At 39.1% G+C, this 23,721-nt stretch overlaps 1 protein-coding gene across 1 annotated transcript; it reads right to left on the bottom strand.

The window, feature by feature from the left end:
• Positions 1 to 9,993: 9,993 nt before the first annotated feature.
• On the bottom strand, positions 9,994 to 22,931 carry hepacam2 (HEPACAM family member 2). The gene is made up of 9 exons (XM_074686934.1): positions 22,724 to 22,931; positions 18,199 to 18,558; positions 17,811 to 18,098; positions 13,477 to 13,776; positions 11,341 to 11,466; positions 11,000 to 11,021; positions 10,863 to 10,897; positions 10,689 to 10,762; positions 9,994 to 10,602 (listed from the first exon to the last, which is right to left on the bottom strand). The coding sequence occupies exons 1-9, from the start codon at positions 22,785 to 22,787 to the stop codon at positions 10,492 to 10,494; spliced, it is 1,380 nt and encodes a 459-aa protein (XP_074543035.1). The 5' UTR covers positions 22,788 to 22,931; the 3' UTR covers positions 9,994 to 10,491.
• Positions 22,932 to 23,721: the final 790 nt, after the last annotated feature.

A 23,721-nucleotide genomic window follows, 5' to 3' on the forward strand; every position in this document is an offset into this window, starting at 1 on the left:
TTTAATGACCTCTTCATTTTTCCATGCTGAGTTCTAGGGAATTTTTTAAGACACGGCTGGACAGGACCCTCTGCTTTGGGTCTTGACATATCTGGAATACAAATAAAATGGTAAGGGAAACACAGTTAAGGGCTCCAGATGGCTTTAAGACAATAACTGCAGCTACCTAGCAGGTTTCAGATAAGTAGATCTAACACTGGGTCCTCTTGGGAGAAAACAGTGCTGGAGACCAGCTGTAGGCTTGGCTCACCATCATCCTCGTCAGAAGCAGAGGCCTCTGTGTCCTCCCTTGATGGATCTACATTGTACAAAATATTAGTTCAAACAAAATAAAATTGCAGCTACTTTTGAAAAACAACTCATGTTATCAGTAATACACAATTCAAAATATCTAAAACTGAACCAAAAATCATGAACTGAGAATGAGACTGCTCCTGTAGGTGCGCTGACCTAGGCATGGTGGACTGGGTTTTGCCTTACATTCCCTCTCCTGACTAGTCTCAGGATGGGAGCTTCCACAACTACTGCTGCCAAAGCCAGGTCTGTCAGTCTTACTGCCTTATTTGCTTCTCTTTACAAAGCAGTCATGTATCCTATCCCCCTGCCTTTTCATTCCATTCACTCTATTCTGAAAAACTATGACGAAAAATAGAAACAGACCACTGTTAACTGTGTTTAATATCCAAATTGTTGAGCAAGTTGACACTGTGTAGCCAGCATGTTCACGTCATGTCATTTATGTCAACGGAGCATGAAACAGCTGTTTCATCATTTCATCATTTGTACAATATGTAAATATATGAAACAGCTTGACTTAAATGTAGACGTTCAGCAGCCATTGCAAGCTGACGCGGGTTATTTGTAGACGCCATGTGATAAAAAATGTTAACGTTAGCTTGGTACCCATAGCTAATAGCAAGACAATCTCCTATTTGATAACAAAAGTGACTTTAAACAGTTAGGAAAGCACCGTAATACTTACTTTAGAAAACAGATTTCGCTGTCCAACGCTGATGATTATCCTCCTCCTCCTCTCATCCTTACTTGGCTCAGTTTGCTGTTAGACTCTCCAGATAACCGTCTAATTTTGCCATTTGAGCATCTAGTTTCAATTCAATAATCTTCTTCTTCCACAATGATACTTCTTCTTCTCTTAGTAAAATGTATTACAGCTCTTTGTGGCGACTGTACAGGAGGGACTCAGCAATTGTAGGCGTCAAAAAATGCACGTGGCTCCTTTCAACAAGACATGTGGTGCCATGGCATGTCAATCAACTGGGGTGGCACCTGGGGAGCCCATTGAGATTCCAGGGGGGTCCAGTGCTACCCGGGCCTCCCCTCTAGCTCCGCCCCTAGTGTCGACGGATGTGCATTTCTTTAAGTGTCCTCTGGCAATACTTCCGTTGTCTTCTAGTGTATTTGCAGTGCGTTTTTCTAATGCATTGTGTTGTGGTCTTTGCAGCGGGTTTTCTAAATACTGCGCACATTTTGTGTAATTGTTGAAGATGTTTTCTTGATTTACTTGTGTTTTGTGTTTTTGCATGTGTTTCCTTAAGTTGCAGCTCAGTGAGCTTTCAGGGCCACTGTATGAAACAGCTTATTGAGAAATGCAGTTCAATAGAGGGATTTTCAGTAGGCCTGAATTAATAACCATTCTGGTTTTTGTTTGTTTGTTTGTTTTTTTTTTTTTTTTTTTTTTTTTTTGGGAAATCAAATTTCTAATTCAATTGACTTTTTTTTTTTTAAGTATAACTTTTCACCTTTGATTTAATTTATTGGCACCCACATTTGAGCCCTGGAAAGCTTGACTGCCTGGACCGCTAGGACCCAGGACCACCAGGGCCACCAGGAGCCCTTGTGTTTCTTGCCCACCCCTTGACCTAGCACACCTGTCCTTAAAGTCGTTATTTTTCTGATGGTATAATTAAAAGGCTGGTTTGTTTTGTAATTACTGATGCAATATGTCAGAATGCATTCATTCATCTTTTGAACCGCTTATCCTGTTCAAGACCCGATAGCAGAGACGGTCAGAGCCGCTGTCCCTGCAGCAGGAGAATGGACAGCGGGGCGCATCGGAGGACACGAAGCGCGTCATTGTGTGGGCCAGCTCCTGGGACAGATTAAATCTGTTCCTTTGTCATTAATAGGAGTACAAAATGAAGAGACAGTTACACAGCTGGCTTATCCATTCAGAAAACTTTTGATCCACCTGCACTCCTGGTTTGTCATCGCCAAATAGCAGAAGCTTTGGTGATATACTGTATACTCTCCCAGTGTCTCCACCTCATCCTCCTTACAATAATGTACTCCATCTTTTTAGATCATGTTAAAAATAAAGACTAAAACAGAGAAATATGGGAAATCACGGGTAAATCCTGAGTGACATACATTTATTTTGTCTCTTTTTTCTTCTTCTTTTCTCTCCCTCTTTTCTTTGAATCAAATGAAAAGAGAGAAGCCAGATATATACTCAGTATCAGATGTTAAGGCTGTTTATTGTTTAATTGTAAGATGTGCATCAAACTTCCAGCTGCCGTCAGGTTAACTTTCCATAATGACAAATGGCTTTAATCCGACATCAGATGTGACGGGACATTTAATATGGATTTAAGTGTCTATGCTGGTTCAGACGGTTACATTAAATAATGATTGCTGTGATTGTTTATTGCATTAAAATGTGCCCGACACTCTGGAAACCTGCCTCTGAGGCTTTGTTGACATATGCGCTCATGCGCGCCTGTCACCAAATTACAGCTGCGTGGGGTGCGCTCCGCTTTGTGCTGAGGATAGACCAGGTTGGAGCTGGTAAGCTTTCAGCACACTTTTTTGGCACAAAATTGTCACTGCGCCAACATGAATCTGCTGACACCTCCCCCTGTCGCGCCGTCACACCCATCTCTGCGCAGACAGTCTACCAAATTGTCAAATTGACAGCGCAAGGTGGTGAGCTGCACAAAATTAGCACTGCGCAGGGGGCGCCAGGCTTGCGCCCCCTGCACTGTGCCACAAAATTAGAGCCCTATATGTCATACCTGCATTTACTGCTGCATTTGCATTCACTGGAACAGTTGTAGCTGTGAGCTCAAGTGGTTTGAAGAAGACGATGGTTCTCTTTTCCTCTTCCTCCTCTTCTCCAGAGTATGCCCCTCCTCCAGGCTTCTCCTCCACAACCCTTTGGTTCTCATCCTGCTACTCCCCCATTCTCCTCTCCCTCCTCCTCCTTCTGCTCTCCATCATCTCCTGTTTGTCCTCCTTCTTTTCCTGCAGTCTCAGTCTCTCCTTCTCCAGGCTCACTTCTCCTCCTTCTTCTGTCTAAGCCTTTTTCCCCTCCCACAGTCTCTCTTTCTTCATCTCCTCCTCCAGTCGAAGTCTTTTTTTTTCCCTCCTGCAGTCTCAGTCTGTCCTCCTCCTCCTGTCTTTGTCTTCTCTCCAGTCTGAGTCTCTCTTTCTTTAGTCTCAGTCTCTCCTTCTCCACCTCCAGTCCCAGTTTGTCCTCTTCTCTTGTCTTTGTCTCTCTTCTAGTCTAAGTTTCTCCTCTTCCTCCTGTCTCAGTCTTCTCTCCCTTCTCCATCTCCTTTTTTTCATAATCAGCTGTCTGTCTTTTCCTACATCCTCCTGTTTTTACACAAGTCCACTCCATTGGTTTACATTCCCCTGCACATTCAGCACAAAACATTACTTGATGTACAATTATTGAAATTATCAATTATTATAGAAAATACAAACATAAATTTTATTAAGTAGAAAGTAAGAGTTTTGATTGGACAATTCAAATATTGAAAGTGGGATAAGCGTCTCTCTTTTAGTGAACTGGTGATGAACCCATCCTGAATGTAGGAGGGCAGTATGGAGCCGACCGTTCTTATTAGGTGTGAGATAATGTGAGATAAAGAAGACAACATTAAAATATCAACATGGAGCTGACACAGGAGGAGAGGTGAGATTACTCACATGTTTAACATTATTTAAATAACCGTGTAATGAAGCAATACTTGGAAGTCTACTTTAAACACTGATGATTTGTAAAAAAGCGAGGTTACAGCCTGAGCTGTGACTGTACACTGCTTCTTTGCATTCGTACCCTTTAAAGGCATGATAAAAACATATTTAAATCTAGCTTAAAATGTTTTTCTTTCCTTCCATAGCAATCACGTATCTAGTTCTCCAGCTCAGACAGCAGGAGAGGCAGAACGTATAGAGGTAGGGTTAGACTCAAGTGAAAGGAAATCCACAAACTTAAGCCAGATCATTTTTTTACTGCTTACACAAAATTAAAGTCAAACAGCCAGTGAAGTGAGTGGAATGAAATAAATATTAACAGAGGTTTGCTTCAAGGATTTAGCTTGTATTCATCAGAACAGGCAGAACCTTAAGAAAATATAAACAAGCATTTTTAAATGTGTGTATATTCACTTGATATGAATCAGGGGACGTCTTACCTCTGTGCGCTGAAGGACCGAGGGATACTGAAGATCGTTCCTCCCTGCAGCCATCAGAGTGTTTAATTCTTTCATCGGAAGATGAGCCAAACAACATGAATTTCCCTTCGGGGATCAATAAAGTATATTTTATCTTTATTTCTCTTTATCTTTATGAAATATAATTTATTTGTAAACTTTAGGTGAGACTTTTATATCCACATATAGAGCAGATCCCCTTCATGTTCCTACAGTAACACAGAACACTCACACTCCTGAAACACACATTTTTGTATTCAGCACAAAATTCACTGACTTAAAAACCAATATATTGTTTTAATATTAATAATAAAGGTTTATTTTTTTTTTCCAAGTGTCTTCACTTTTCATCTTTTTTTCACTATTTGTATCACACTCCTATTATAATCTCAGTGCTTATTTAAATTTTTATTAACTATGCTTTTTGTGCCTGTGATACACCTGGATAACAATTGAGGTGCTGCTGTTGCCTTTTTGATGAATTAATTCCCCCCATTCTGTTTACTTTTCAATAGTCAGTCTATTTATTTTACATAAGAAAAACTTAACTTGTCTTATACAATAACCAAATATTTGTCCACCCCTCCACAGCACCATGCTGCCTCAATGTACAGTGGTAAAAAACTGTTGAAACACCTACCTGCACTAACAAGGTCCCACTCTCATAAAGAATTTCACCCTTGATGACCTCAATTACAAACAAAAATAAATGTAAACAACCCCATTTATAATCTGCTCCTGCAACTATGTTAGAGTCATGTTATTATGATCACATCAATATTGTGTTTTTGTAGTTATTAAGGTTTTTTTTTTTAACTGTTTTTTTTTTTCAGGCAGAAATTTGATCCCAAGAATTTGATTTTTGGATTGTTGTGAATTAACTTTATTACCCAGGAACCTTTGCTGTCAATGGCTGTAAATAATGCTTTGGGCGTTCAATGCTGAATGTTTATTTTGTTCTTTGTTGTTGCAGGAGTCTACAGGTTACACCAATGTCCAGGAGCTGAAGTATTTAGATCTGGTCATAAGTGAAGCACTGTGTCTCGACCCTCCAGGGTTCAGGTAAGTACGGCACATTAAACAAGGTCCAGGCCTAGCTCTTCACTAAAGATATTTTTTCCCATCAATAGATTAATCAGAGTAATTCAGAAAAAGTTACCAGTGTTTAAAGGTCTGTTCAAAACCTGTCTGTAAGATTTCAAGTCCACTCAGACCAGCATCTGGCACCAACAACCATGCCATATTCAAAGTCTCTAGCATGTGATTGGTTGATTAGATTTTAGTATTTGCGAGCAACTGAACAGGTGAACCTAATGAAGTGGAGGGTGAGTGTATTGTTACCATCTGTGTTGTATGATCTGACTGACAGATGATTCATCTTGTGAACAACTCCCCAAACTTTTTTTTTTTTTTTTTTTTTTTTTTGTGGTAGTTGGTTTCTCACATTCAGAAACTGGGGGATGGATATAATGTTAATCCCATGCAGTCTTCATTGCAAAGTGTCCATAGGCAAGACAGTATACTGAAAGTGAATCTGTTATTACTGAACGGCACTTAACGTAGCAGCCTAAATGACTGAATGTGACATCTTGTGTGAATAAGACTTTAAAAGTCAGGAAGATGAGTTACATGAATGCACTCCATCAACCATTTACCATGCATGTGCTGCTGCTTTCTGCCACTGGAGGGTGGTAATTTAACATTAATAGAAACTGAAAGTCTGGAGAAACATTTGCTCCGTTTTACTGTTAAGTGACAAAGAAGATGGGTGTGGGCAGGTGAGATATTTTGGAATTCTTCATTGGAAAAGGAGTTACTACAGGTGTAAACAATCAAAACAGCAGACCACACGCTGCATGTTTTTAGTGAAATCAAATTGTAAATGGAACATGTAATAGCTGAAAGGCTTAAAATGCTGAAATATTATAGTTCCATTGATAAAAAAAAATAGATATATGGTATGTACTGTTACGACAACACTGACAGGGAGCATTGTTCTGAATGATTTGTCACTTCTATTTGCCCGATGTTTTTAAATGCAAGACTTTAATTTTGACTGACCCTCTTACTCCCCTTTTACCTCCATCACCCCAGCCACTCCACTCAAATGTTTTTGCAACTTTTATTCCCTCGTTCATGACACTTAGCGTTACACTCAGTGTTTAACATTTACCAAACCCTTTATAAGACCTTTTACTTACACTAATAACTACCAAGTTCAAAAAGTCTTTATTTAACCTGTATGGCATTTTAAATGAATTCTTTTATCAAAAAATCCTCTTGCTCTGTATTAAACTGTAAAGTTATCCTTTATAGCACTCTTTACTTTTCTTTAATACTAGTCGGATAAAACATTTAGTGAGGCATAAGCAAAGCTTTTATACTAACAAACCTGCACCCTTAACAAATCCTTTCATATGCCTTCAAATAACCTCTTTGATAAAACAACTGCTATATTTATTACAACCTTAAATAGCAATTATAACACCATTAACAAGGCCTTTATTACAGCCTAAACTGACCATCCAACTACACCCCTATAAATCTAAAAAGAAAAAAAATCACTAACAGGCCCGTCATTACAATAAATTAATTTTAAATAATTTCCCCTTTTACACCCTTGACTAACCCCTTTCATAATTACCTTATCCAACCCGTAGCACATTGCTTACCCTATAATACAACCTAAACAAACCCCTTACTTATAATTTTGATATCCTTGACAAGGGTTTTTTAATTTCACTCTTAACCTAACTTGCAAAATAATATATATTTCAGGAAATCCTTGGCATAGCCTTTTATTAAACCAAGCGGCAACTTCTGGTCTAAGAGTATGAGACAATGCGGAAGTGCTAAAATCTGCTGTTTCTCGAGTGTTTGCTTGAGGCTGGCTCCGGAAGCAGCTGAAGTCACATACACACCAAGCCAAAAAAAAATGTTTTCAAAGCAGAAATTAATCTATTTACAGCCTGGTTCGCAAAACGTCTCCTGTCTGAGTTGCTAATTTTACTATCAGCACCCACTGTACGGGGAGTGAATTTTTTCTAACTCGGCCATTCAGAGGATATTAAGATCCTGAGCTCCCCCAATAGGAGGCACAGCTGAGGGTCGCGTGACCGACAGGCGCCCTATAGCTGTAGGCGAAGCCCTTGCCACTACCAATATGGCCGCTATAGCCGATGTGCTTCATTTTCTGTTTCAGAAACAGACGTGTGACGTTGGTGAGACTATGTCCACATTTTATACAGTCTATGTATTAAACCCACTATTTATAACTAACTTACTAACAACCTTTTAATCACATCCTTATATCACCTTATATCTCTAACTAGCCCTCAATTACACCATCATAATGTCCTTTACTAACTCCAGTCCAACATTTGTAACATCAACCAAGTCTTTAATTCATATTTTTTTCATATCCTTGTTAAATCCTTTTTAAAAACTTTTACTAACCCTGTATTTTATCCTTTTCAACATCCATAGAGTCATTATGGCATCCTTTAACACCCCAACTTGAAATGTATTACTCACATGTAATTCCTTGCAATGTAGAGTGCCATACTCACTCAACATTTCAATCCACGCTTTTTAAACATTGAAATAACCCTGTTGAATAACACTTCACTCCCCATTTTTATTTATGTAAATATAGAGATAGAGAAGCATGTAACAGAAAAAGTTCTGCAAGCTTAACATTTGGAGCTATGACCTTGTGGTTTCAACTCAATGCTACAGCATGAGTATTGTTGTATGTTGTAGCTTCTGGGACTTTTTAAATGGCTATCAGTATGTTTCAAAACAGATGAAATGAACAATATTTAATTCTTTTTGTTTGCAGTATTTATAATTGACAAACCACTTCCACTGTTTACTGTTATAGGAGTGATCATAGCATGTCACATGGGCTGATGTCATTTATGATGAAGTTCACCTAGTTTCATCTTTGCAAAGTAAACAGACCTGGCTCTGCATTATTAACTGCTTCAGCTAATTACAAAAAGCGTTATGCCCTGCAGTTTATCTGCCTTATTTGCCCTCTGAAGTGTTTTAATCTGTTCAGTTTTGGGTTAAAAGCAGGCAGCATGCAACAGACAACAGGCGCTGTGAGCTCTAGTTCCTGGTTAATGATGCCTCAGGCTATTTCCCAGTCAAATGAAGGTGAGGTCAATCTCCTCAGGTGGATTTACTCTTCTGTTGTTTGTTAGGCAGTCATCCACAGAGCAGCGCCTCCCTTTAAGCACACACAGAGACGGAACAGATGGCAACCCTTACCCGGAGATGCCATCACGAAGACACAACACACTCAGTCGGCCACTTCATGCTCTTTAATTAGAGCAAGATTTATTAAACTGCCTATTGTTATGCAAGAAAGCATCAAGACAACAGCACTTTATGACTCAGAATGAAAGTAGTTTCATAATACTATGTTATGTTAAAGCCTTGCCAACTCACGATTTTCCTCTGTAGGAAAAAAAAAAGATATCTCCTCCTTAATTGTCGGTTGAAAAGTTTCAGCATTACTGGTTGTACACGTTTGTGTGCTGCAGCTTCTAAAATGAATTTAAACAGAAGAGGTGGCACGGAGAGGATCACACCACGTTTTGGTAACATTGTGAATCATAGCAGAAAGCAAGCTGTTAATGTATAATGTGATATTTTTGTCAACAGATTTTCATTACACTCATCAAAATATTGTTTTGTATTGGTGCTTTTTTGTATCCATCTTCTGCTTACTCCTCTCTCTGTCTCCTTAAGTAAACACACAAAGAAGCTAATAAGCATGCTCATTTTTATCTACTTGTGACAAGGTGTCAGCAGGAGCAGGTGGAGGGCACTCTGCCACATGGTGAACCATCCGTCTGTTGCTGCCCATCTCCAGATCTCGCCAGGTACAAAGCATACCCATCCAGCAGAGCGAAGAGAGAGCGGCAGGCACTACGCTCCATTTTCAAGACTCAGAACGCAACACTTGTGGGAAGGGAGATCGCAGCCAAGACATCAGACAAAGACTGACTGTGAAGCAGCAGAACCAACATCTTTGCTGGCTTCAGCTACACGATTCTTATTTTTTCAGGATCTGGGAGTGAAAAAGTGTTCATTTCAAGCCGTGCTGCCAATTTCTTAAAGAGTACATTAAAAGTACCAATTTAAATGCATAAATGGCTGATAGAAGTCGGTGTCTTTTTGTGGTTGTAGGCGAAAAAACACAACTTCAAGAATGACTCAGAGTGTTAGAGTTATATTTTACTAAAGTATAAAACATACATGTGGATGCAAACTGTACAGAATCAATAATTATCTTTCTTATTTTAGCATTTCATTATATTGATAATGAGCAGAAGAAATGCTACATTTGTAAGGAAAAAGGTGTGTTTCAGCAGTAATAAATAGATTCAGACAAACACAAGAATTACATATACATAAGAATAGAATAAGTATAGAGAATCTGCAGTATGATCAATGTACAATATTTACACATATTTTTCATTACATACAAGAAAATGCAGTCATTATAACACATCTTCTCACAAAACAGACTCTCCTAAATGGAAATGTTAAATTACGATAATATTATTAACAGTAATAAAATCTTAATTATCAAAATTACACGTTTTGAATATTAATCAGCCTGTGAAGAGTTAGAACACCATCAGGTAACTCTTAATGTCTCCAAAATGATGTACAACTAGACACTACTATTATATTTGGTTTGATAAAATCGCGGTTATCGTCCTTTTTGTTATAAAAAAAATGGGAGGATAATTTTGAGCACAATCATATATTCACAGAAAAAAGGTTAACTTCAAGGCATACATACCCCTTCATATCACAATGTCCATAAAACACATGAAAAATCTGTCCAAAAGTGTGGACATAACAGTGCATGATCAGGTCACAAGTCTCTCTCATCCCTTGTGCAAAAAAATGGGCCTTCAAATCCAGTTTCAGGCTTTGAAAACAGAGATTTAAGAGAATAAAGCTACACAAGAGTCTTCAAGTGGAATCACCGCAAGTAGCGCCGAAACTTGAGTTAATTCAGCAAACTGTGAGTCGGGGTTTCAGGAACATGTCTGATCACATCGTAGATGGTGGTGTGCATATCCTGAACCGACTCAAGGCGAGCCAGAGATCTGCATGAAGCCTGCGGGACAGTTGAATCAGAAACTGAATACTGACCACAACAGTTCAACAACAGGAAACAGGATTGAATTTTATTATGTGAAATACCTGAGCGGACTCCATTTTCCCAGGTATGGACACAAACTCATAGATACCAAAGTCTTCTGTTGCATCCTCGTGACCTGAAGATGTGTACATTTTAATTTCAATGAATGCACACTGTATGTGCAATGTTTATGGCTAGAGGTGGGTGATGGTAAATGTTCTCAAGCAGTACCTTACCTGAACGATGTGGTCGTTTCTGCTCTGAAAGCGGTCTGCAAAATCAGGCAGATCTCTTTGTTAGTGAAAGAATATCTTTACTTATACATTTTAAATAATGATCAAGATTTCTTTGAAATAACCTGTTATAACCTTACCTGTTATAAATACTCATGAGAACTGTTGATGGTAGGGGACAGAGAGAAGAAGAAAGGGTTATACAAAACAAATCCATTATAACCTCAAACAGAGAAGCTACGCTGTCTTGTTTATCTCTAATTTGAATGACATTTCATGCCAGCTACATAAATGTTAACCGCTCACATGTAAGGTCTCAGCCCACTAAGCTGTTAAATGTTATCGTCTGGTGCATGAATTCAAACATAGAACATGTTTAACAGGTTAGAGGACTGACTTTAAAGGCTGAACTCACAGGAGTTCACTACCGCTAGGAGACACCTTCTGTCGAAGCAGCAGAGAAATCTTTAATCAAGCTCACCTCTCTTTGGATGGCAGGTTCTCCTGAGGAAGAACAGCAGCATACAGCCGATGATGAACAAAGAGCTGACAGTAATGGCTGCCAGGGGGGAAAGAGAGCTGCCATCCTGGGTGTGTTTCTCTTTTCCTGTTGATAAACAGCACTGACGTTAACTTTGTTTGCCATGCTAGCTTGACTCAAGAAGCAGCACTGTATAAGCAAAACACCTCAACTGAAATATTTCATCAAGTGTTAAACTGGTTACATTTCAAGTTTGTAATTGATCCAAAAATCTAGTGGATAAATGAGCGAAAGACACACCCATAGGAATCAGACTTGCTAATGTTAGCATTCATATAGTGAGGTAAACTCGAGGTTCCCTTGGATTTAATGAGGTTTGTGCTATTTGTAACAAAAATGCAGCTAAATCTGACCCATCGACAGCAAGAGAAGAGATTATGCTCCAAACACGAGGACTCCGCTTGCACATGGGCACTCAAACATTACTTACAAAGAATTATTTTTTTCTCAACTTCACCATTAAGTCATCAAAACCATGAGTTTGAAGGAGCTGACATTCAGCCTCAATACAAATTGTTAAAAAAAAAAAAAAAAAAAAACAGTGAGTGTGCTCAAGTTTGTAAGGAAAAAACAGCTAGCACTACTATTTTCAGTGCAATAGTATTTCAGTTCTGGACTTTTACTTTAGTCAAATGAGAATCGTGAGTTTTTTGACTTGACCTTATTTCAAACCCTACTAACTCAGGTCTGAATGTGCTCAATCTTGAACAGAGATCTGTTCAGTGCTAAACAAGAAAAGTAAGACAGATGCTAAAGTTACGGGCCTCGCAAGTAGCTGCCATCAGTTTGTAACATACCGACTCAATTGGTGTGTCCAAGATATTGCACAAAGGAGGGCTACAGGTATTTTGGGGTTTATAAGACACTTGCAAGGATCCCTCCAGTTGAATCAATGAGTGTGTCTCCCCATCAGGAGATCGACAACACACAGTGCTTTAACTTTGTTGATTTAACGCCTTAATGTTGTTAGATAAAATGTGATTTCTATGAGCCATAGGAAGATTGAAAGATTCATATCAAGCCATAGATATGTGCCAGCACAACTTGAGAACATCTTTCCAACAGCTGATTGGATGAAATTTCGGAAAGCAACATAGATGACTTGAGGAGTTTTATGCATTTATTTAGAAAGGTCACTGTCCTGAAGTTGTAATAATAATAATAATAATAATAATAATAATAATAATTATTATTATTATTATTATTATTATTATTATTATTATTATGTCATTAAATGTTGTTCCCATTACATGAGACACCTTTCATGTCAGCACCGCTACACTTAAAATATACTCAAACAAATGTATGTGCAGATGCATTCTGTTGGATTTGAGGACAGAAGGAGCTGTACAAAACAAACACAATGGTGGCTAAGCAAATCAACTTTTCACCTGTGAACTTCAGTTCAACTACAGGTTTTTCAGCAGAGACGGGTCACTTGACAAGTCAGACACTGGTTATTCGACTGCAGCACTAACTTTTTTGATGAAAGCAAGAAGGCATTGGTTATTACAGTGTGATTATTTTCAGATTTCAATGCCAGTAAAGATTTAGACCATAGTGATTTCTGATGAGTTGTAAACAGCATCTAAAACCATAACCAGCTCCAGCACAGCCTATCAGCCAATCTGCATCACCAAGCCAACATATCAATGTCACATTCAGCACACAGAAACTGCATGCTATAAAACTTAGTCAACAAACACAACAGCTGTCATCCTTTGTTTGCTTTCCCAGCCAATGAACCTTAATACATGCTGCAGGCACAGAAACCTAGCAACAGAGATTAAAAAATAGGCTCTCAATGGCCATGTAAATTTCATGTTATAGCCCTAGCCCGTTTTCTCTTTTCACCTTTGTGCACACATTGTTGAACTTGTTTTTTATCTGCCTTACTGTTCCCAAGCTGGCCATGGTGTTTGTCTGTCATTGACAGGAATAGTGATATATCTCCCATAGCTCATAAACCTCCTTTGCATTTGGCGTGACACACTGTTTACAAAGTGTTTATCTCAAAGGATTCCCAAAATCTACCCACGCTCGGCTCCCTCCTGCCATGTTCCACCTCCTACCCACCTGGTCCTAAGCTGGCTACTACCAGAGTAAATTGGGCCTCGTCCTGCTTCTGCGTCACATTGTTGAAGGCTCTACACAGGTACTCCTCAGCCTGGGCGAGTCTGTACAAGCACACTTTGAGCCGCGGGCCCTCTGTGATGACCTGAGTGGCATTGTGACTCTTGGAGATCCAGACGTAGCTGTTGGGTGGGTTGGAATCAGCCTGGCACTCAAAGAAGACCTGCTCCCCCGGGTTGATGGTGAACACTTCGCCTGTCCGCAGGCCCTGGCCTGAGTTCACCTCCAGGTTGTAGGGGCCATCTGCAGAGACCGGCATTAGGTCAGGGAAACATGACAGCTAACTGCTGGTGGGAGGCTTACATATTATACAAAACCATAACTTTCATAAGTTTGCCTCATTTTAATGCATCAAGGGGCAGCAGGGACTCAAGATTTTGTCCACAGGGTCAAAGGTTCAGTCCACGACATAACAAAAAAGTTCTGGTGGTGACATAGAAGATTAGTTCTTGCCCTTCAAATTAAGAGCTGAAGAGGAACTTTAACAAAAGAAAAAGTAAAAAAAAATAAAAATGGGATAATGAAAGGGTTTTCTTCCTAGTGACAGAGTCTCTCTATATCATCCCAGCTCTCAACTAAGTTTATGCTATAGGTGATTTAAAGCTCCTGTTAGTGATTTTCAGCAGGTTATGAAACAGTGTAGAATCAATCCTCAAGCCTCTCTATATTTTTTTTTTTACAAAAGTAAGGACGGCCATTACTGAGAATGGATTCTATATTCCTTAAATACTGTCTTAAAATGATGACACCGTGGAGGCATCAATCAAAGGAATAGTTTGTATGCTTTGTTTGCTTTTCTACAGCAAAAATTAAAATGTGAGTTACAATCTGTCTGTTGAAGACTGCTGGATAAGAGTTTCAATTTAAAAGGAAGAACAGAGACAGGAGCTACGTCTTTGGTCATGAACAGGAGCTTTAACCCTTTATGATCTACCATACTAAGTCAGCTAGGGTATATCTTTACATTTATACATGCTGTTTTGTCTTTTTTTAATACAACCCTCATATCCTTCACTCGACTAAAATATTTAGACTAATATCCAGACTAACTAAATAAATTACTAAAAAAGTGTTAAAAAGTGCAATAAGCATAACAAATGAAAATTTTACATACATTTTTCAAAATACAGGAATGTTATGACTGTATCGATAAAAAATGTAAATACTGATGACGTGTTTTCAGAGTATGAGGTGATGTGAATAACTGCGCCCTGGATGGTAATGTTTTTTTGTTTACGAATTGTACTAGATTTCTACATACACATCAGTGGAAGGAACCCGTGCTCTGGGACATGTTGAAATTGCAATATGAAAGTGTAACTTCCCAGATTTTAAATGCAAAAAGAATGTTTCATTTGTCTTATCTGGTTTCAAATCTACTGCCAATCGAAATTTAATATGTCAGTAAGTAAAACTGCAGTATAAAATAAGCTGCAGTTTGGTCATAAGGAAATGTTCTACTTATAAGGGCAAATTGACACAATTACTTAACCATCATTAGACAATTCCAATATACGATATTGTTAATGACTGCCTGAAACTGGAACTCTTCGGTTTAACACGAAACCAATCAAACAGATAATGGTAAGTCTGCCTTCTGCAGGATCCTTTTGAATTATACTAACTTTCAGTCCTAAAGATTTTGTTCCAATTCTCAACCTGTGCTTCTTGCACAGAACATAAAGATAAATTGGGTAGAAAGAAAGGAAGTTATTTGCCTGTCACACATGTATGAACTCCTTTATGTCCCATCAGAACAGAAAAGACAGTTACGTGAAATTACTCTGCATTCAAATGAATTCATGGAAAGATTAAATACTCACACTCACAAAACCAGAGCAGTTTGTCAGTGCACCCACCCACACACTTTATAGTTTGAACAGAGGAGTTCTGTGCGGTGCATGTGCTCCCATGCAAATAATGTCCCTGATCTGCCACGTGCTCTCAGCAGTCAGAAAAAGTTTACCCTCACATACATTTACATACAACCCTCCACCTGCTCTCTGGAAGAACTGTGCAAAAACACGGTCAGAGTAAAATAACAGATCATGGTTTGCTTTATAGCTCACTTTGGTTTGGTGCAGAAGGTTGGTGACAAGTACATCACACAATCAGGTGAATCAGTTTCAAATAAGATGGCTAAAGTCAAAGAATTCTGTAAAAATGAATAAATGAATAAAAAAAGTTATACCTTGAGATAATTTCTATGGTTCTTGCTTCATTGAATTTCTGAGTTTTGATTCTTGAGTTTTATTTATTTATGAGTTCAGATTTGTGACTAATCATTGCATGACATATCTAGTCTAATTTTTGACCTACCTTTGCTGTTATTTATCGTTTTTACGGTTCATAATGAACATTTTCCCCATAAAATTGTGGAGGAGTTTGCTCAACTAACCCATTGGCTATAAAAATGGATGTAGCCACTATTACTTCACCTGTTCGTGTGTTTTGAGTAATTGTGGTAGCTGCCATGTTTTACTTTTAAACCATGTGTAACTTTTTTTGTGGGACATGAGCAATGCGCATTGCTACAACTCCTTAGTTGCTATTTTACTGTGGGAGTCACTTTTTTTAAAAAAAGATTGCAGTGCCCAACAGTATACTCAGTATGAATAACTGAAAACACACCTAATTTATAAAATGAATATTACCATCTGTTCTAAATATAAGACTTTACATCTTGCAAGTCAGACCCCAAAGCATCAGAAAATAAGGGTGTAAATAACACAAACATGGAGTTATCATTTAATATCTAACATCAAATAACCTAACTTTTTTTTTTTTTTGGAGATAAGTAGGAGCTTCTGTGAGAAGTGGCGCTTCTTAATGACCCACAAAAGCAAACAAGACCATGAACATCAAAGATGGACTCTTTCTATATAGTGCCATACAGAAAATCAAAAATAGCTTGCAGGGATAGGTATCAGTTGAATGGCCTAACTATATGCTTCATGTATTTTCTCACATTCCCTGGCAAAGTTGACCTACTTTTGTCCACAGTGCAACCAAACCAGCACAAACTGAGAATACCATCACGGTTACTGCAAGTCAACTTAGCTAGAAGAATGAAGGTTTTACCATTTGTATCCAGAGTACTGTAAACTGCTAACATTTAAATAGACTTTTCTATTTAAGAGAAAATTAAGGCATTCATCCCAAGGGCCTGTGTACATCATCAACATTTTTTGTGCTGACTACCACAATTTTAGAGGTTTCTCGACAGTTCTAACCAGTGCTGGGTAAAGAAAGTTTTCTCAACATGCTTCACAACTCTGACACGAAAGACTGACAGGAATTGTTTGGACTTGAAATCTGATCAACAAGAGGAAATTCTACCTGAACAAAAAAAATAGATAGATAGATAGATAGATAGATAGATAGATAGATAGATAGATAGATAGATAGATAGATAGATAGATAGATAGATAGATAGATAGATAGAGTAACCTGTTGTAGCATTAGCAGCAGCTCTCATCTAGAAATACGTACAAAACTGACACCAGAAGCCCCGCCCCTTCTTGATTTTAATAAGCCATTTAGGTAGGCGTGAAACTAACGGAGTTCCAAAAGTTCAGTGATTTTTGGGGGAGTGCTGTTAGTGCAGTAACCAATGCAACATAATAGCTGATGCAGAAGGCGTTTTACCACTTAGACCCAAGTGTTTTTTTTTTCTCTGTCTTTTCTTTGTCTGTTAATCTACTTTACCTCCTTGTCACAAATGTCACATTTTTACTGGTTGTTATACTATTTCACTAATAAAGAAAAATTTTTAAAAGGATGCTGTGAACTAAAAGCATAAAACAAGCATAACCTGAAATCCCAATGCAAGCTAAGCTAACAGTCAGTTCAGACATGTTGCTACTTTACCAGTTCAAGTTTTGCATCTCAAAACATCTGACTGTATCGATCGATTACCATCACACACCAGAAATCTTATTGACCCTCTGATTGACTGCTTTATAGTACACTGTGAACTTTAAAAGCTGTTGTTTGCTCACAGAGGTTGTGCCTGTGAATTCTGGGGTCACCTCTTTAGTGGTTCTGCTTTTTAACCAAGACTCCACTTCCAGAAAATGCTCACTGTGTCAGACACAATAGGCTGCTTTCATCATCAGTTTCCCCATATAACAAGGAAACAGAGAAAATCCATATTCCCCAGAAAACAAATCCCAATAGAACAACACAGAACTAAGTCTCAACCTACAATTTCAGGTGTTTTTGGTGCAATAAAAGAAAAAGACATTTCAGAAACATCATCAGCAGCTTATACTCACAGTAGACGTTGAGTTCCACAGGCTTGCTGGAACGACCCGGGCTGGCAGGGTTGCTGGCCACACAGCTGTACATTCCCTTGTCCTCTTTCCGTACAGGATTAATGAACAGTGTGGAATTCTCTTTGGAGAAGTGGTATCTGTCATTGGGACCTAGTGCAACATTGTCCCTTAGCCACTGGAAAACAACTCTTGTTCCTTTCTCAACAGAACAAGACAAGGTTACGTTCGACTTGTCCTCGATCACTGCGTAAGATGGGTTCTTCTCAATGACCGGAGATGAAACAGGAACTGTGGAAATGAAGAAAAGACAGCAAATAAATTTTTCTGTTGACAAGAGTTAAGTCAGCAGATAAAATCAATAAAATCATCAAAATACAAAGACACTTACCATCAACTGTCACATGCACAGTCCTCTTCTCCTTGATAACAAGTCCTGTCTTGTTGTGGAACTCAATGTTGAGGTCCAATGTGTAATCCCCCTCATCATCTGGGTTTAGTTTCCGGATTAGCAAAGAAACGTTAGGTTCTCTAAAAAGGAGATGGTTTCTGTACATCATGTCAGTGATCGTGGACTCTTTGGTGAACGTCACCAACGTGGCTCTGGTCCCACTAGGCCTGGTGTGTGACCAAGTTCCCTGGATCTCCACCTCGTCCAAGGAGAAGCGGGTCTCAACAGACAGGAGCAGGGACCTCCCTTCAATACCATGATGGACCAAAGTGGGGATGTGGATGTACTCAGAGCTGACTTCTGAATTTGAAGAAGAGGAGGAGGAGCACAATGGCAGAGACAAGAGAGTTAATGCAGAATCATAGCATTTTGCTCTTGGACAGTGTTAGTCATCAGTCTAAAAGTAACTTGTGGTGGGATGGCAGACTCAGTGCAAAGAAATTGTAACTCCATGACAGCATTTTACCGAGATCTAGCAATCAAGATACAACCTTTTTGACACCTGAGGGATGGACAACAATACTGACATACTATGCCCTTATGACACTTCTAACATGTCAGCAAACTGCCTTTGTTTACCATCAAAAGCACATCAACCTTGGGTGCAAGCCTGGCTCAGTCCAACTCACAGCCCTCTACCAGATTTTCTCAAGTGGTTACCTCCAAAGATGAAAACTAAGACACTGCAGAAATGCAACAAACTGCAGTTCTTTGAGTGTCCACTTGGGGTTGGCTCCAAAGCCTATTAGGTCGCATTGGCACACATATTGAGGTTCCCATTTTTTCAGCAGGAATGACATGTTTACAGCCTGGTGCAAAAACTTCTATTGTATGATTAGCCTATTTCTCTATCTGTCTACAATCTGTATTTTTTATTTTTATTTTTTTACCCAGTGTTCTCATTATGAGCATATTAAAGCTACAGGTTTCACTCATTTGGGCAAAATTAGGGGTATGGCTGCTAACTGGGCAGTACACACCTGTTAGCAAGAGGGCTGGAAGCCTCTTTGCCTTTTTCTAAGCTGACTGTAAGCCAAGCTGGTATAGCACCGTCATTACTGCAGCTGCCATCATTCAGAAAAATGCTTCAGAAACCTCTGGGTGACGTCACAAAGATGATGTTCTTGTTAAATGCAATGTAAGGTGTTCCCCTATCCTCTTTGTTTCCTGTTTTAAGAGAAATCTTTTGAAATAGATCACACATGCTGCCTCATTGTCATTCATTTTCTTTGTCTACAGCTGTTACAGTGTTTACATTGCTTACTGGCTGCTCTATGAGCCTCTAATTGCCCCTCAGGAATAAATAAAGTTTCTTTGAAATTGAATTTTCAGTTGTGTTTCAACAAACGTTTTGTCTTTTAAAGTCAATTTCGGTCTCAACCAACCTCTGAACAAAACTACATAAATTGTTCACAAAGTGCTGAGCAGGCTAAGAAGAATGTTTCCCACAGTTTTAAGGTAAACAACAGCCTACTGCTAGTAGGTGAGGTGCTGGTAAATCAGTGGGTCATGTAAAACCAAAATAAAGAGCTGAAAGACACTCAAATGAAGACAGATGTGATATTGTGCTTTTGTCAAATCTGAGGACACTTTGACTGGTTGTAAAACAGCCTAAATCAGATAATTTTGCATTGATGTGACCTACTTTAGTCAACCCTACCATTAGCAATGAGGCAGGCTATCCTCAAACTATGTGGTCAACATGTTTGTATTCTGCAGTATAAAACACTACTCAAGTTCAAGTATATATATATATATATATATATATAAACACAATGACCAATTTTTAGAAATGAGGTCTCACTATGATCTATATCCTAGTTGTCACATTGAGCAGGACCTGAAAGTCAGTTGAGTTAATATTGACCAAGCTCACCACGCAGTGTCAGTGTTTTTGTCAGACAAGGACGAGGCTTGTCTCTTTGATCCCAACTCGTCCCAAAACAAACATTGGGCCCGTCTTAAATCACTCGATAGCTGTTGATTTATCACACTTTGCTCCTTGCTGCCTGTTAAAAGTGCTCGCTTGTTGCTAAGACGGTTTATTCTCTGGTAACCTGCTTGAAACTCAAACATTTAAAGTGGGAGGGGCTAAAATCCTTCCCCAGCAGTTATTTTGGATTTCAAGATGTTGGCTTCATCCAAATCATTAGTTGGCTGTGAAAATGATTAAATGTGATCTTAAAACCTTTTTGTGATATGAAAGGTCAGCTTAGAAGGATCATTTCACAGTTTCTTTGACAGCTTCAAACTTTATTTTGTGAGTTTTTCTGTCAGTTTGAAGTTTGAAAAGTGAGCCACTGTGTGTGGATGCCAGGTTGAGTGAAGCAGCAGCATGTGAGTAGGCAGTGCTACTGTGAAGCAAACTTACTGAAACCTCACACTTTCCTCTTACTTGTGTCCTTTTGTCTCACTTCTGACAGCGCAGCTTCCATTTCTCCCTTTCAGTAAAACCAAAGACTTAATGGAAATGAAAGTACAAATGAATGACAGATGAGTTGCGGTTTAAACCTATTCATTTTTGAAAAAATAGATATTTATTTGATATAAAAATAGGGGAAAACTTATAGAAAATGTTTTGAGCTCTGCTTTTAAAGTGAGACATCCCATCACTTATCTACCTCTAATCTCTTGTTGTCACCCAATCCTCCCCCCTCTGACCAATTCACCTCTATTTCCTCCCTGGGGACGCACGGCGGGTGTCACTCAGGTCCCTGTTAACTGCTGCCCATGTTGTTCATCACAATAGACTCAATATGTGTTGGTGTTATGTCCTAAATAATACATGCAGGGCTGACAGCCCTTCGACACGCTCCTCTCTTAGAAGCCTGCAGGCTACGTTCTGTCTGTTTGTGTGTGTGTGTGTGTGTGTGTGTGTGTGTGTGTGTGTGTGTGTGTGTGTGTGTGTGTGTGTGTGTGTGTGTGTGTGTGTGTGTGTGTGTGAGTGTGGTCAGCAGCAGCAGGAGTGTGCCTGTGTTTACACCAGCTGAAAAGGCAGAACGAGGAGGAGTGTGCCGAGCTTACTCCTTCGCTGTTGTCCCCAAAACAACGCACATATTGTTATGGTGATGCAGAGAACAATGGAGTGTGAGGTGAGAGGATACCTTCATTTAGTGGTCACACACACACACACACACACACACACACACACACACACACACACACACACACACACACACACACACACACACACACACACACACACACATTGAAACAGACCAAGAAGCACCTGCTGCTTATCTGTACCCTTACACACACATCTGAGATGTTTGGACACTAAATAAAGTCTCATGGAGTGTGTACCAACACCACCTCCATCTTCTGTGGTCCTGTAGATAAGATGAGTAGAGATCCTTAAAGAACATTGTTGATACAAACATTAGAGCTGAGTGCTTCATGTTGAGGAACTTTTTATATCTCTTATGTCAGTTACTATTGGTCATATGAGGTTCATGTCTGTTATCCCTGAGTCACTGAGCCGTGGTCAGTGTCACTTCTGCTTTCCACTGACCATCTCTTTGTGTCCCGACATACAGACGCCAACAAGAGAAGAGCTTATCTTATGAAATCACTCTGGTCAACAATACAAAATACACTAAACACACTGTAAAAGCAGCATCCACAGGGCTGAAATATTAACTGACTAATGCTGGGAACACCATGTCTGTCAGTGACAACTGTAGCACAAGATGTTTTTAAATCAGAGCAGGAGTTCACTTTATATTACACAAAAAATATGCATCACTAGCCCTTTATTTGGTTGCTTCCAGTTACTAGGAGGCAGTTGTTTTGTTTTTTTCTTTAAACGGTTATCTGGTCTTTATCCTTAGAAACAATTATCTCACAACATTTTGGGGTTTGGGACCTGAAAATTCAGTCAAAGTCCTCAAATATGTTTGTTTTTTATATATATATACCAACCAAGATTAATTTACCGAAAGTTCGCAGTTTGATGTCATAACTCAGTCTCTAACCTGAACCCTTTAAAAAAAAAACAATTTTTAAAGCAGTCAGACAAGCAGCAAGACACCTTGAACTCAGCCTTTTCTTTACATTTTGAAACCTGAACTCTTCACTGTCGCACAAAATTTCCCACACATCAATCCCCATTAATAATAATAATAATAATAATAATAATAATAATAATAATAATAATAATAAAACAAAAGTAAACAAATTCACATGTTCTAATTGGTTTGTATTTTTTTACATTTCTTAACCATGTTCATCAGTGTCAACCTTCTTTCCCAGTCCCAAACCCCCAAGAACATAATTTCAAAAAGTTTCAAAGATGAGTGACTGAAACTGAAGAAAAACTTCCCTCATCTCACCCCGTAAATCAAGCAAACACAGAAACCACAGTAACAGCTATAGCTGCAGCAACATAACACAACATAGACCAACACAGCACAGCACACAACAAGCCAAGCAGAACATCCCTCCACAGCAACATTGCAACTCTCACCTGTAAGAAAGAAGAAGAAGAGAAGAGAGCAGACATAGAGCGCTGTCCCTCCTGTGGCCTCCATGGCATCTTATCCTCCTGGGATATGTGAAACTAGTGTCAGGCAGACTGGGAGAGAGGGATGAAGTCAGGAGTGGAAGAGAAAGAGGTGTAGGAGGAGGAGGCGGGGGTGGAGGAGGAGGAGGAGGAGGAGGAGGAGAGAAGTGTGACTGGTTGTGGTGACAACATTTGCCAGGGAAATAAGAGAGAGCTAGCTTTAGCCTGCATGCAGCACAGGCCCCTCCCATGTGACACCAGGAGGAGGAAGAAGACGAAGAGGTCCACCTGGCAGACACACACACTCACACACAAACACACAGAGTTCCCCTTAGGCTGATGGTTTCACTCTGTCGTAGAGAAACTGAGACACAAAGCTGTAAATGGATAGCAGAGAGCAGAATGGAAACAGTTTCTTTACATTATAAAACTGCAGCTGTCTGTTTCCCTCAGGCTGCGAAACAAAGACAAAAGCAGGATAACGGACAGATCTTAACCACCAGTTTGGTTAACTTAAAGGCCCGCTCAGGGATCAGTGAGTCAATTTCTGAGAGAATTTTTGAGTACAGAAGTTAGTGACAGAAGAATATTGTTCTGACATTAGAGACAACTGCAGGATACGCTCTTTCATCTTCGTTGGACAGATATACATTGATATCATTTTCAGGGATTTTTAGCCCTGAGGACGGCATAATGAAAGTCAAGAAAGTTTAAACTCCATGAGTCCAAAAGTGAAACAAAATGAGGAAAGAAAGAAGAGAAAGTTGGCTCTAATATATTTCTGCTTTAAACACAAAACACTTCACAATCAAGAAGAGTAAGTATGCACAGCTGCATCCTCTCCGATCTCTTTCAAATGAAATTTTCTCAAAATCAATGCTCAGAAAAGATGCACAAAAAAGGAAAAAAAAAATCATGCACTGCAAAACAACACAATCAGTGAAACACAAACCATGTCCTCT

Source organism: Halichoeres trimaculatus, unplaced genomic scaffold (genome assembly GCF_033239565.1).
Source record: "Halichoeres trimaculatus isolate MK-OKI-2021-1 unplaced genomic scaffold, fHalTri1.1 fHalTri1_scaffold_14, whole genome shotgun sequence".
NCBI lineage: Eukaryota > Metazoa > Chordata > Actinopteri > Labriformes > Labridae > Halichoeres > Halichoeres trimaculatus.